At 38.7% G+C, this 14,776-nt stretch overlaps 1 protein-coding gene across 1 annotated transcript in view; it reads left to right on the top strand.

Moving 5' to 3' along the window:
• The window catches only part of ZSWIM5 (zinc finger SWIM-type containing 5), a 198,221-nt gene that overhangs the window by 129,122 nt on the left and 54,323 nt on the right, over positions 1-14,776 (top strand). Inside the window, exons 3-4 of the mRNA XM_045799696.2 lie at positions 7,204-7,352; positions 8,601-8,751. Of these exons, the coding sequence (XP_045655652.2) occupies positions 7,204-7,352; positions 8,601-8,751 (300 nt within the window). The remainder of the gene's footprint in view (positions 1-7,203; positions 7,353-8,600; positions 8,752-14,776) is intronic.

The following is a 14,776-nucleotide window of genomic DNA, read 5'->3' as shown; positions in this document are numbered from 1 at the left end:
TCAGGAGTGAGAGAACACCTAAAATAATTTGTGTCATTCAGTGTAATTAGATGGATATGAGAATTTCTTTAACATTTTAGGATCCCACATAACATCAGGGTTATTCTAAAGAGCATCTGTTAGTATTGTGCTTATGAGCTATGTGTAATGGGAGGTTGCATGGATGAAGAAAGATACTATGTTCACTTATTCATTAAACAAGTATATATTGAGGACCTGCTCTGTGCAAGCAATGGTGCTGATTGTTGAAGGCATAAAACAGACATGGTTCCTGCCTTCAGGTAGCTTAAAATCTAGTAGAAAAGACAGCTTGGACATTAATAAGGGTTTATTGAATGAATACAGCCATGCATATACAGGTGATGAAAACAGGAGCCATTATAGGAATGAGCAAAGTAGAATGAGAAATGAGAAAAAGATAGCTAGCAATTATCAAAGTCAGTATAGAACTGAGTGAACAACTGAGTTGTTTCAAGAAGTGAATAGTCTGGGGCGCCTGGGTGGCACAGTCGTTAAGCGTCTGCCTTCAGCTCAGGGCGTGATCCCAGTGTTCTGGGATTGAGCCCCACATCAGGCTTCTCTACTAGGAGCCTGCTTCTTCCTCTCCCACTCCTCCTGCTTGTGTTCCCTCTCTCGCTGCCTGTCTCTCTTTGTCAAATAAATGAATAAAAATTTTTTTAAAAAAATGAAGTGAACAGTCAACAATGTTGAGTATTGTGGAAGATACAGACCAAAGTTAACAAACATAGAAAGGCAATTTGGGGGAAATAGAAACTATCCAGAGGGAAGAAAACCTTGAGAAATTATTAATAACATTATCATTAGATTAAAAGAAGATATTGCAACTATGAAATAAGAACTGGATGCTGTAAAAACAAATTCACACAACAGGAAGAACTAATGAAAATTACAAATATAATGGCAAAATTTTTTAAAACTAAGTGATGGAAGGTAAGGGTAAGGAAGTTTCCTGTAGAGTAGGACAAAAAGACAGATGAAAAACAGGAGGAAAAAACTTGTCAAAAATTAATAATAGGGGTTCCAGAAATAGAAAACAGAGGTAAGGAATTCATCAATGAAATAACTGAAGAAAATTTTCTAGAACAAAAGCACGTGGTTCCCAAAGTGAAAGGATTCCACTTAATGCTCAACAGTAGAAAAAGAAGAATGTTTTCAATAATGGAGCTGTATCAATTAAATATTCATGTGGGGGGGAAGCAAAACTCCATTCCTATCTCATGCCATAAAGAAAAAATCAATCTAGATGGATTACAGATATAAATGTGAAAAGTAAAACAATGAAGTATATAGGAGATAACATGAGAAAATATCTCATGTCCTGGAGGTAGGAAAAAATTTTCTTAAGTAGGAAAAGATTTGAAAATGGGACTGCTCTGAGAAACAAACTGAGGGCTTCAGAGGGGAGGGTGTGGGGGATTGGAATAGGCCGGTGATGGGTAGTAAGGAGGGCACATTATTGCATGGTGCACTGGGTGTTATACGCAAATAATGAATCATGGAACATTGCATCAAAAACTGGGGATGTACTGTATGGTGACTAATATAACAAAATAAAAATTATTTTAAAAAATGGGACTACATTAAAATTTTAAACTTCTTTTTATCAAAAGACATCTAAGAGACTAGAAAGGCAAGTAGTGGGAGAAGGTATTTTACAGTATGTATAACTGGCAAAGAGTTTATATCCTAATACTATAAAGAACCCCTACAAATAGTAAAATGCACAAGAGACACAGAAAGGCACTTGACAAAAAGGATATCCAAGTGGCTAATAAACCTATTAAAAGGTACTTTAATTAGTAATCAGGGAAATGCAAATTAAGACCAGAATGAGATACCAAGGTAAGTAATATAACAGATGGAAAGTACATGAGTCAGTATCTCTATGCTGGTCTCTCTTCAAAGTCTGTTTTTCACTACAACACTAACTTCAGCCTCCAGCCTCATAGGCCCGAGCATGGAGAGCCACAAGCTGGTTTCAGGCCCCTGAACATAAAGCTGGATGGTGTATATGAAGATAGTCAAATCCTGCTTGGCCTATTCCACTATATAGAATACAGGATTAGTCAGAATAAGGCATTTTCCCCCATACCCACCAGAATGGCTAAATTTTTAAAACTATCAGTAGCAACTATTGGTGAGGATATTGAGCAACTGGAACTAATATATTGCATGTGGGAACTAATATAGTGCAGCTACAAATTGTGGCAGTCACTTTGAGAAACTGTTTAGCATCGTCTAACTAAAGTTGAGCATATGCATACCCTGTGACCCAGAAATTCTTTTAGATGTCTATTCAATGGAAATGAGTAGCATAATTTGCACCAGCTTAAATAGAAACAATCCAAATGTCCATCAACAGTAGAATGACTAAATAAATTGGTACAGTCATATAATAGAACACTATACATCCATGAAAATAAATTAAGTACTATTGCTAAACCCCAAGATATGGGTGAATCTTACAAACATGATATTGAGTGAATAAAGCCAGACACAAAAGAATAACTCTTGTATGATTCTACTTATGTAAAGTTCAAACACAAGTCCCCGGTGTTAGAAGTTAGGATAGTGGTTAATTTGGGGAAGAGGAAAGGAGATAGTGTTTGTGAAAGGGCTTTTGGGATGCTGGTAGTATTCTATTTCTTGACTTTGGTGATAGTTACACTGTTGTAATTACTATGTGATAATTCATCAAGCTGTACACGTAATATTTGTGCACTCTTCATAATTTATATTTCAGTTTAAAAATATTAATTTTAAAAGCAGTGTGTGTATGTGCATATACGTACATGTGTACACAAAGACTGGAAGGAAATACACCGTAATATTAACAATAGTAATCTATGGCTGGTAACACTATAGCTGCATTTTATTTTCTTTATGCTTTAGTGTATTTTATATAATAAGCATGTATTATTTTTATAATTTAAAAAAGGATGTTTAACAATGAAAGAAAAATTGGTTCCATAGTCTTAATAGTTCCCTCAGGACAGGTCTCACTGTTACAGCCTCAATGCTAACTTGGAGCCTCAATCCACATGATAGTTTGTTTCATAATTATTTATACAAGACATCCTTTCTATTTTATCTTCATTTGCTACCATTTCTTTTACAATCCTATGGAAAATTTCACACTATAACATTAAAACTGACTGGGTCCACTTTACCACTACTGAGGGTAATTAGTTTCATGCTCACCTCTTTTTATGAAAAGACTAATATGAACATATATAGAAACATTTTTATCTTCTTTTTTTTTTTTAACCAAAGGATTTTTTAAAAATATTTTGCCTGGGAGTTAGTAAGGGACAGCTGGAGAGGCTGGTTGTGAACTACAGACCTAGTTTATCTAATTAAAATTATCCATGTTCTTGTTCATTCATTCCTACATGCTCTGCTCTCCTCCACTATCTGACCTTTACTCTTGACATTTCTTACAGATTTATCTTAAGTTTTCTTCTCCTCTTATTCTACATGATCACTATAAGCAATCTCAGCTACATCCTTGACTTGAAACGTCCTCTGTGTACTATGACTCACAGATTACCTCTCCTGTATCCAACTGACTATTCCATATCACAGAGACATCCCCATATCAACATATCCAAATGTGAATTTACCTTCCTCCCCAAACTTGCTCAATAAATAGCACCACCATTTAGCCACGGATCATGATAGAAATCTTATAGTCATCCCTAATACTTTTCACTTATAATCCATATGCATTTCATTGCAGGACCTGTTAATTTTACCTCCAAAGTATATTTCATCATTTTCCACTCATCATTTTCAGCTCCCCAAGGATAAGACCTATATCTGCTTTATTTACCACCATACATCCAGTATTTGGCACAGGTCCTGACACATAGTAGGCTCTCAGTTAATATTGGTTGAATAAATGAAAATGTCTTAGAAAATCCTCCTTGGGGCCTCTTGCCAATTCATGCTCTCCCAGATGACTTTAATTTCTTCAACCGTCACACCAGCTCCTTATGGTAGTGTTACCTGGATGCCTCAAATATTGACTCACTCCCTTTTTGCTGCAGCCATTCATTTTGGCAGCTGTCTTTCTCATCTCCTGGGTTCACTATAGATCAGCAAACAATTACATAGTTTATCTTCTTTTTTTCCTATCAAATAAACAAACCCTTCTGAAGTTCTAGTTGAAATTTCACTGTTAGTAACTCTCAAGGCTTTGCCTTATCTGAGCGCTCTCCCAGCAGTTTTCTTTAGTCTGTACACTGCGTATTTATAAACGGTGCTTATTTCTTCCAGAGCTGCTGCCACTACCACCACCTGGGCCCAAAAGATTTTCCAGTTTTCTCCATACCCCTTTGAACTTTTATAGGGGGTTATCTATCACTCCACACTTACAGCCAGTTAATTAAGGCCATCTCCCCTAGGAGATTGGGTCTTGTTCCTCCTTTTTCGTATCCTAATTGAACCACCCAAGAGTCAGAATTGGTATTCAAACCATCTTTGCTTGTATTTGGAGCACAATTTCTGCTCTTCCCTCCTCCCCATCCTTGGCAACAAGGTACTCAAAGGCCCAGTCCTTGGTTTATACCTGTATATCCCATTTTATCTCAGTTCTGTCTTTATAGAGCTACTAAAAACTAGAATCATTAGAGGTGAGACTCTATAATCTGCGTTTTTAACACAAACCGCTAGGTGATTATTCTGTATATTAACATTTGAGAATCACTGTACTGGTAAGAACTCTATCATCCTCACTAAGGGGAGAATGCCTTATTCTGACTAATCCTGTATTCTATATAGTGGAATAGGCCAAGCAGGATTTGACTATCTTCATATACACCATCCAGCTTTATGTTCAGGGGCCTGAAACCAGCTTGTGGCTCTCCATGCTCGGGCCTATGAGGCTGGAGGCTGAAGTTAGTGTTGTAGTGAAAAACAGACTTTGAAGAGAGACCAGCATAGAGATACTGACTCATGTACTTTCCATCTGTTACATTACTTACCTGTATAAGCTTTAGTTTTTTCATGGTGATGGGTATTAAGGAGGGCGCATACTGCATGGAGCACTGGGTGTTACGCAAACAATAAGTCATGGAACACTACATCGAAAACTAATGTACTGTATGGTGACCAACATAACATAATAAAATAAAAAATAAATAAAATTAGAATAATAATACTACCTTATAGAGTTTATGAGAGTTCATTGGAATTTACTTATCAAATAATCACTGAGCACCTACTGTGTGCCAAGAACTGTTCTACATGTTGCAAATATACCAACAAACAAAACCAGTTATGCCCTCAAGGAGAGTATGTTCTAGTGAGGATATGTATAAAAAGTGCTTAGACTCTGGCATGTAGGAAGCACTGAAGATATGGCTCTTATTAACAAATATTTAAGGATAAGGAGTATATTTGTTCTGCTTTGCCACTTTAGGGATACATAAGAAGTATAGGATATATTATTTGCCCACCTGGAGCTTAAATCTGGATGGCGTGTTTGTTTATTCTATAAATATTAACTCAGTGCTGTAATGAGCCAGACACTGTGAGGTACAAAACTGAACACTTACTCTTTAAAAACTTCAATTTTGGGAATATATGAGAAATGCACAATTCTGATGTAGAACAAAATGCAACAGATCTTTAAGAAAAGTAATAATAAAGTGCTAAGGGTGTTACTCCTTTTATATGTATTTGAGCATGAAATGGACATACTTTTTACAGGTGGCAATGAGTTATATGGCTAATTTAGTGAGGGGGTAAAAGAGCCACTCCTGCCAAGTGAACTAAACAGTACATGCAGCATGCCAGTGTTGGCCTTTCTGTATACTTATTTTATGGTTTCCATTGCTCATTGCAGCCCTGACTCTAGAGCTGAGGCAATACTGACAATAAGATGTATCATTTGTTTGGCCGAAGAACAGGTTGTAGGAGAGGGAGAGAAATAAAGGAAAAAGCAGAAGTAAAGTCATAAGGAAATGTGGTTGATTTCTGAGAACACTAAGTTTCTAGCTGAAACATAGCATAGATATAGGGTAGACAAGGCTAGAAACGAAAGATAAGGCCTGAGCATGGAGAGCCTGGAATGCCAAGCTAAGGCATTTGGACTCAATTTAATAAAAATGTTACATCACTGAAGACTTCTGAGTGGGGAAGTGATATAATCAGAACTGTGTCTAGAATAATACATTCAAAGAAAGTAGCATTTAGTAGATAACCAGAGACTGGACAGTCATATGTATTAATTAGTACTTGTAGAATAACTGAATGTGTGAACCCTTCTGATTTCATGCACAATAAGAGACACTGAAAAAGCTTAGCAAAAGAGCAGCTTTTCTGGGTAGACCTGGATTTCATTTAAACAGGACTTTGATACAGGAAGACAAGAGAAAAAGTAGACTGACTGATTAAACATGACATGAATTTCTAATCTGTTGCATGACCACACCTGTAGAGTGTTTGATTTATAGCCTTTTATCACTTGGAGGCAGGTTTCTAAAAACTTAACAGAGGACTCTGTCTTTGAGACAGTGAGGGAAGATTCCGTTTTCATTCCATAAATATTCCCTAGGTGCACAGTGCTGTGGGTGATTCAGCTGTGAGCAGCCGGCTAATAGGGCATGAAGGGAGAGGGATGTGTAAATAACCAAAACCATTTGAAGCTGGTGTGGTGAGTCCAGATATGAAAGATATTTTTAGTATAAATTTATAAAAATTTTCACCTTGTATGCAACTCTGCTTTTGCTTTAAGGGGCAAGTTTCTAGAGATTTAGAACTGTTGACTCTGCTGAGAAGCTACAATTGCAGAATGAACTTCAAAAACAGAATTTTTTAACCTGTACTTTAAGGTTTATTTGAACTTTATAGGAAGGCAAAAAGAAGGGGAAAAAATAAATGTCACCCTCCTAGGTAAAAAAATACATCACTATTTTCATGTTTGTGCATTTCCTTCTGATATTTTTTCCCCCTAGAATGGTATTTGTAGACCTTGGAAGGGGATAAGACTGAGACATAAGTGAGTATGAAACTAGCATTAGCCCTCTTACGTTTACGTAGGACCACAGAGTTGACAAAGCCCAGAATAAGGCAGAATAAGCCATCCATTTTTTTAATATACTCACAAAGTACCCCCTCCTGCCAAATGTGTAGCGTATGAATTCAGGGGATTCATTTCACCATTCCCGTTCATCACAGGTGCCCCTGACCCCACAGCTGGGGCCAGCATTGATGATGAGAACTGTTGGCATTTGGATGAAGAACAGGTGAAAGAACAAGTGAAGCTCTTTCTCTCCCAGGGTGGTTACTATGGCTCTGGAAAGCAACTCAATTCAATGTTTGCCAAGGTAAGATATGAAAGGTATTTTTTTTTTCTTTAAGTAAACTGGGCTCACCACACTTCTGGCTTCAGGCACTGTAGCTAGCTCACCTCACCTATCTGTACTGAAAACTTGAAAACTAATGGGAGGGCTGATCAGAGCAGACCTGATCCAGAGCAGGTGACATCCAGGGACCCCTACTACCTTACCCTGGTAGTCCTCTTCCTTTTGCTCCACTCTAAATAAGTTAGCATTGCTGGGAGTTTTAGTAAGGAAGCCACCATCCCTCTGCTTTGAACCCAAGGCTTCCAGATGAGGCCTTGAAGAGATGTAGTATTTTGGGACTCTGGGCTCTCACAGCAGGTTTTCTTTCTTTCTTTTTTTCTTAATGTCTTTAGTGACCAATAATTCACCCACTTAAAGTGTGCAATTCATTGTTTTTTAATATATACACAGATATGTAGCACCTGTCACCATAGTCAACTTTAGAACATTTTCATCACCCTGAAAAGAAACCCCATACTCTATACATGTCACTTCCCCTATCCCTCACGCCTCCTCCCCTAGCCCTAAGCAACCACTAATATACTTTCTGTCTCTATAGAGTTCCCTATTCTGGGCTTTCCTAGGAGTGGAATAATATAGTATATAGTCTTTTGTGACTGGCTTCTTTCACTTAACATAATATTTTCAAGGATCATCCATGTTGTGACATGTATCCATACTTAATTCCTTTTTATGGTTGCATAATATTCCATTGTATGGATATATCACCTTTGTTTATCCATTCTCTGTTAGTGGATATTTGGATTATTTCCACCTTTTGGCTATTATAAATAATGCTTTTATAAACATTCTCATACAAGTTTCTGTGTGGACCTGTGTTTTCATTTCTCTCTAGGATTAGAATTGATAGGTCATATAATTCTACATATAATCATTTGAGGAGCTGCTGTACTGATTTCTAAAGTGGCTGCATCATTTTGCATTCCTACCAACAGTTTGTCAGGGGTCTGATTTCTCTATATCCTCACCAGCACTTGTTGTTATCTGACTTTTTGATTCTAGCCATCCTAGTGGACGTGAAGTGGTATCTCATTGTGTACAGCAGGCTTTCTTGATATGTGCAGAGAATTTGCTTATAGAACAAGAAGCCTTCTTTTTGGCTCGTTGGGTGTGTTATGCTTAGATACTTCATCTTCTCCTCCCCTTCCTTCTCCTCCTACTTTTTTATGATGTGCAGTCACCAACCCCTGGCCCCTCCTTATGTGTCAGGTTCGAGAGATGCTGCGGATGAGGGATTCCAATGGAGCCAGGATGCTGACGCTGATAACTGAGCAGTTTATGGCTGACCCACGACTCACACTCTGGAGGCAGCAAGGAACAAGCATGACAGATAAGTGCAGGCAACTCTGGGATGAGTTAGGTAAGTCCCCATATCTCAGAGAAGTGCTCTGTCTGTCTACCAGTTTGCCCCCTCCAACAGTGTTAGTGAACACTTGCCATCAGTCATTACATGGGTCTTGCTAAATGGACTTTAGCCTAGCTGTGGAAGATATAGGCTCTACACAGGCCACCCAGAGTATTCTGAACTCATTTGTGTTGCTTCCACAGCATTGTGCTTTGCTATTGACATCATTATTCTTTTCCAGATGTTACCACATCAGCCTTTGCTGAGGAAAAATATCTTCCCTTGGCTTCTGTTGCCTGGCACTAGACTGGATCTCCAGATATTTATCAACCTTACTTTTCTTGCTTTCCCTGGTTTGCTCTGTTATATCACTACTAGACACACCTTGTAGACATAGGACAGTTTTCAAGACTTGGGCCTTGGACTTCTATTATTCTTCCTCTATACCCCCCCTGAGAACTTTTTTTTTTAATGTCTTGGCTTCCGAGCTTACCTCTCTGTTAATCTCAGCCTTGTCTTCTTCCCACTTATCTGAGTCCCAGTCCCATATCAGCGCTGCCTTATAAGCATTTCCACTGAAAAGTCCCGATCACCTCAAGCTTGAGAAATCCAAAAGTGAATTCCGGCCTTCAACCAGAAAAGGTTCCCCTAACTCTGGCAGTAGCACCACCATTCCTCTCTCTACCAAACTGACTGTCAAGCACTCATTTTTCTTTCATTCCCAACATTCAGTCACCAACTGCTTTTGATGCCTTGACCTTCAAAATGACATTCACACTTTTTTATTTCCCATCACCACTGGTCTGGTTGAGGGCGTTGGGAACTTTTAGATTAAATTAGACCTGTGGCCTCCTGAATGGCCTCTCTGTTCTAGATTCCCTTCATCAAAGCCATCTTCTTTGGTCATCATTTCTCTGTATTATTCCACTGCTCCAAGACCAGTTTTGAAGTGCTAATACTCAACTCCTCTCCATGTTTTCAGAATCTTCCATACCCTGAATCCAACCATGACCCCACTTTCAGTTACATTGGAAAAGTTCTGTGTAACATATTCTAAAAGTCCTAATATAGCTCCTCCATACGTCCTCCATGCCAGAAAGCGACAACAAAATTTCCACTCATACAAAGTAATACAAGAGAAAGCTGCAGGATAGGAGTTCAGTGAGTTCTTCTGGACTGAAGCCACTGGAGCACATATTTCATAGGCTCAGAGCTAAAAGCATTGCAGAGTGAGGCTTCATGACTCTGCAACTATACTCATTTACTTTGGGGTTTTGTTTTGGGTGCTGAGGCTTTTTCATCTCACCTGTGGCACTAATGACTTTGGAGCTCTTGTTACTAACGAATAGCTACATTTTTGAGTGTTATGTGCCAGTCTCTGTGTTATAGATTATACTCACATTTTTTCAGTTAATTCTCATAACAACCCTATAAGATAATTGTGTGTTTACTGCAAAGAAACAGAGACAGCTCTGGTTACTTCTGGATACGGAATAAAGTTATAGAAAACTGTCTCTGCCGTGACATAGTCACACTTTCTGAAGTATAGGAATGTTGCACTATTGGTCTAAAGCTACTGGTCCAACCTGTTGTGACCAGGGTCACATGATACAACACATGGCAACTTGGGTACTACTTCCAGATTCTTTACTCAGAAGGGATTGCAGTCGTGGACTCTTTTCCAAGGTAAGATTTTGGTACCTTCATATTTTTAGGTGAGAAAACTGAGCTCAGAAAAGTTAAGTGTTTTATTCAAGATCACACATGGTGGTTCTACTTATGGAACTGCAATCTGTTTGACTCCAAATCAAGCATCCCTCTGCGACATCTCCCTCATTTCTATCTTGTTATGTACTTTTTTTCTCCAAAGTGCATGTTTTTAAATTTAAAATCAGCCTTCTTCAGTGGGTCAGTTTCATCTGAGGCCTGAATCTCATGGAGTAATTGCTGTCATACTCATGGGATTGTGCTATGACCTTGGACTTGGCCTTTGAGGCAAAGGTAGGTGAGAAGAAGTTAACATAGCTGCCTCCCAATGCTTTTAAAGCATTTATCATATACTTAGGTTCATTATGAAAAGCTCTTGCTTCTGACATTCTTGTATCTAAGAAATTGCTATTTCAGTCTTCCCAGAAGCCTTCAGCATTCTGCAAAGACCGTGGTCCTCAAACTTCTCAAAATCACCAAGAGTACTTATTTAAACAGGTTGCTGGGCCCTGTCCCCAGAGTTTCTAATTCGGTTGGTTGGAGTAGGACCTGATAATTTGCATTTCTAACTTCTAAAGATGCTGTTTACTGCTGTTCCAGAGAGTACAGTCTGAGAACCACTACACTAAGAGAAGCTTTATTGGGTCAGACACTAGAGTATGGTGCATGCATGCTTCTCCTTACTTCTCTGAGGGTTCCTTACTGTTCACAAGGCCTGCTCACTTGGGAGGGCCTAGGCAGGATTTGTAGGAATTTAGAGGAATGGACTCACTAATTTCAGATCCTGAACCAGAGAAAATAGAAGCAGTCAGACATGAAGTTTTCTCATCTCCCTGTATCTGTACACATATGCTTTGCTTTATATTCTGTGAAAATCTATGAAGTATCTCTGCTCCTGTAAAAGGGCAATTCTTACATATTTGCTCTGGGTTCTATGCCATCTCCTTTTCTCAAGAATTTTGCTTCTGCAATTATCTCCTTTCTCTGCATTACTAGTTTCTCCCTCTCTACTGGACCAATCCCATCAGCATACAAAAATGCTCTAATAGCTTCAATCTCAAAAAAATGCCTTGATGTTCCCATCCCCCTCCAATTGTTACTGCAGTTCTGTTTTTCCCTTCAAAGCAATATTTCTTTTTTTTTTTTTTAGGTTTTTATTTAAATTCCAGTTGGTTAACATACAGAGTAATATTAGTTTCAGATTTTCAGTATAGTGATTCAGCACTCCCATATAGCTCCTGGCAGTCATCACAACAAGTGCACCCCTTAATCCCCATCACCTATTTAACCCTTCTCCCTACTCACCTCCATTCTGATAACCATAAGTTTGTTCTCTGTAGTTAAGAGTATGTTACTTGGTTTGCCTCTCTCTTTCTCTCCCCTTACTTGTTTGTTTTGTTTCTTAATTTCAACATCTGAGTGAACTCATATAGTATTTGTCTTTCTTGACTTATTTCACTAAGTATTATACTCTCTGGCTTCATCCATGTCATTGCAGATGGCAAGATTTCATTCTTTTTTGTGTCTGAGTAATATTCTGTTGGGTATATATACCACAATATATCTTCTTTGTCCATTCATCAGTCAGTGGACATTTGGGCTCGCTCCATAGTTTGGCTATTGTTGATAATGCTGCTGTAAACAGCAGGGTGCATGTATCCCATTGAATTAGTATTCTTGTATTCTTTGGGTAAATACCTAATAGTGCAGTTGCTGGATTGTAGGGTAGTTCTATTTTTTAACTTTTTGAGGAACCTCCATTCTGTTTTCCACAGTAACTACACCAGTTTTCTTTCCCACCAACAGTGTAAGAGGGTTCTCCTTTCTCTGCATCCTCACCAATGTCTCTTGTTTTTTGTGTTTTTGATTTAAGCCATTCTGACAGGTGTGAAGTGATATCTCATTATAGTTTTGATTTGCATTTCCCTGATGATGAGTAATGTGGAACATCTTTTCATGTGTCTGTTGACCCTCTGTATGTCTGCTTTGAAAAATATTCATGTCTTCTGTCCATCTTTTAACTGAATTATTCAGGTTTTGGGTGTAGAGTTTTAGAAGTTCTTTGTATATTTTGGGTACTAATTCTTTATCAGATACGTCATTTGCAAATATCTTCTCCCATTCTGTAGGTTGCCTTTTAGTTTTGTTGATTGTTTCCTTAGCTGTGCAGAAGTCAAAGCAGTATTTCTTGAAAACCTTGTCTGTAGTCACCCTTTCCCCTTCGCTCACCTCCATTCTGTCTTGAGCCCACTATAATTGAGCTTCCATTGCTCATTTCTGCCACTTTGTCTTGTCAAAGTCACCAGTGACTTCAGTAGCGTTAAATACAATGGTTACTTCTCTGTTGTTATCTTATTGGACCTCTTAGCAATTTTCAATAAAATTGTGCCCTTCTTGAAACTTTTTCCCTTGGCTCCTATAACCCCATCTTCCTGTTTTTCTCCTATATTCCTGGCTGCTTTCGCTCAGTCTGTTGTGTAGGCTCTTCTACCTTTCTTCAACCCCTTTGAGTATTGAGTACTCTGTGGTACCCACTGCTCTTCTACATTCTCTACCTAAGTGGCCGTCTTCACTCCCATGGGTGTTGGGTTTTTTTTAAGATTTATTTATTTGAGAGAGAGAGAGAGAGTGGGGGAGGGGCAGAGGGAGAGAATCTTCAAGCAGACTTCTCACTGAGCACAGAGTCCAGTGAGGGGCTTGATCCCACAACCCATGAGATCATGACATGAGCCAAACCAAAAGTCAGACACCCCACCGACTGAGCCACCCAGGTGCCCGTAAGTGCCATGGTTTTAAATACCGTCTAGATATAGGTAAGTCACAGATTTATATCTCTAGCCCTGACCTTTCTCCTAAGCTCTAGGCTCAGTGTCCACCTACCCACCACTTCTAGGAAACATCTCAAATTTAATAAGACCATCAGTGAACTCTTAATTTTCCTGCCAGAGTCTGATTTTCCCCTTTTTGTCCTCATCTCAGTATCAGCACCAAGATGTATCTAGTGGCTCAAGAAGAAAATCTAAGAGTCATACTTGGTTCCCTGTTTTCTGCCTACTGTAGCCAACCCAAGACCTGCTGACCCTCAGAGTTGGAAGACTGAATGAGATAATGTGTATAAAATGTTGAACATAATGCCTGGCCCATAAAAAGAAATAAATTGTAGCTATTATTTTACTGTTGTGTTTACTATATAATAATTATGTGATTTTTAAAAAATTTCCCTAGTAGCTAACTTTTGGTTAGAGTTTTTGACACATTTTTTTAAGTTGCTGGAAAATATGCTTTTGGATACTGATAACACAGTCCCATGTATGCTATTATATGCAAGCAACTGCAGAATTTTTTTGCTTTGGCCCTTTCTTAGAGATGTGATAGTCTCTGAACGTTTTTGAAACAAGTTCATAAGGACTTAATAGGACAGAAAATTCATTTTTAACTTTCCAGTGAAGGTATGTGTATGTGTACTCACTTTCTAGGGATCCCCTTTTTAATATCAAAATGCCTAGGAAATAGGAACTCTTTGATGACTTGAGTTAGCACCCTGTTCTTTTTTGTTTTGTTTTGTTTTGTTAGTCATCATAGTTTTTGATGTAGTGTTTCATGATTCATTGTTCCCATATAACACCCAGTGCTCCATGTAATACGTGCCCTCCTTAATACCCATCACTGGCCTAGCCCAATCCCCCACCCCCCTCCCCTCTGAAACCCTCAGTTTGTTTCCCAGAGTCCATAGTCTCTCGTGGTTCATTCCCCCTTCTGTTTACCCCTCCCTTCATTCTTCCCTTCCTTCTCCTACTGATCTCCCTGCTATTCCTTACGTTCCACAAATGAGTGAAACCATATGATAATTGTCTTTCTCTGCTTGACTTATTTCACTTAGCATAATCTCCTCCAGTCCTGTCCATATTGCTGCAAATGTTGGGTAATCGTTCTTTCTGATGGCTGAGTAATATTCCATTGTATATATGGACCACATCTTCTTTATCCACTCATCTGTGGAAGGGCATCTCTGCTCCTTCCAGAGTTTAGCTATTGTGGACAGTGCTGCTATGAACATTGGGGTGCATGTGGCCCTTCTCTTCACTACATCTGTATCTTTGGGGTAAATACCCAGTAGTGCAATTGCTGGGTCATAGGGTAGCTCTATTTTTAACTTTTTGGGGGACCTCCACACTGTTTTCCATAGTGGCTGTACCAACTTGCATTCCCACCAACAGTATAAGAGGGTTCCCCTTTCTCCACATCCTCTCCAACATTTTTTGTTTCTTGCCTTATCAATTTTTGCCATTCTAACTGGCATAAGGTGGTATCTCAATGTGGTTTTGATTTGACT

The sequence above is a fragment of the Ursus americanus genome, chromosome 12 (assembly GCF_024610735.1).
Source record: "Ursus americanus isolate L20-20 chromosome 12, mUrsAme1.1.p, whole genome shotgun sequence".
Classification (NCBI taxonomy): Eukaryota; Metazoa; Chordata; class Mammalia; order Carnivora; family Ursidae; genus Ursus; species Ursus americanus.
This window is presented reverse-complemented; position numbering and strand designations above follow the sequence as displayed.